At 67.1% G+C, this 420-nt stretch overlaps 1 protein-coding gene across 1 annotated transcript in view; it reads left to right on the top strand.

Annotated features, from left to right (window-relative positions):
- The window catches only part of BCKDHA (branched chain keto acid dehydrogenase E1, alpha polypeptide), a gene marked incomplete at both ends in the record, with an annotated part of 6,863 nt that overhangs the window by 434 nt on the left and 6,009 nt on the right, over window positions 1–420 (top strand). Inside the window, one exon of the mRNA XM_027707605.1 lies at window positions 263–349. Coding sequence (XP_027563406.1) covers window positions 263–349 — 87 coding nt within the window. The remainder of the gene's footprint in view (window positions 1–262; window positions 350–420) is intronic.

Here is a 420-nt window from a genome sequence, read left to right on the forward strand (position 1 = left end):
ACCCCCAGGTGAGGGGGGACACACCTGGGACAGGGGACACACCTGGGGACAGGTGAGACTGGGACAGGTGACACCTCGGACAGGTGACACCTCAGAGAGGTGAGACATGGGCCAGGTGCCACCTGCCCATGTGAGACAGGGGCCAGGTGCCACCTGAGACAGGTGCCACCTGAGACAGGTGCCACCTTGGCCAGGTGCCCCCTGCCCAGGTGCCCCCTGCCCAGGTGCCCCCTGCCCAGGTGACCCCTCTGTGCCCCCGCAGCTGCCGCAGGAGCAGGTGCTGAAGCTCTACAAGACGATGACGCTGCTGAACACGATGGATCGGATCCTCTACGAGTCCCAGCGCCAGGTACGGCCTCACCTGGGCACCTCCCTCACCTGGGCAACCCCCTCACCTGGGCACCCCCCTCACCTGGGCAC

The sequence above is a fragment of the Neopelma chrysocephalum genome, unplaced genomic scaffold, assembly GCF_003984885.1.
Source record: "Neopelma chrysocephalum unplaced genomic scaffold, ASM398488v2 Primary Assembly neopelma1_93974, whole genome shotgun sequence".
In the NCBI taxonomy this organism is placed as follows: Eukaryota; Metazoa; Chordata; class Aves; order Passeriformes; family Pipridae; genus Neopelma; species Neopelma chrysocephalum.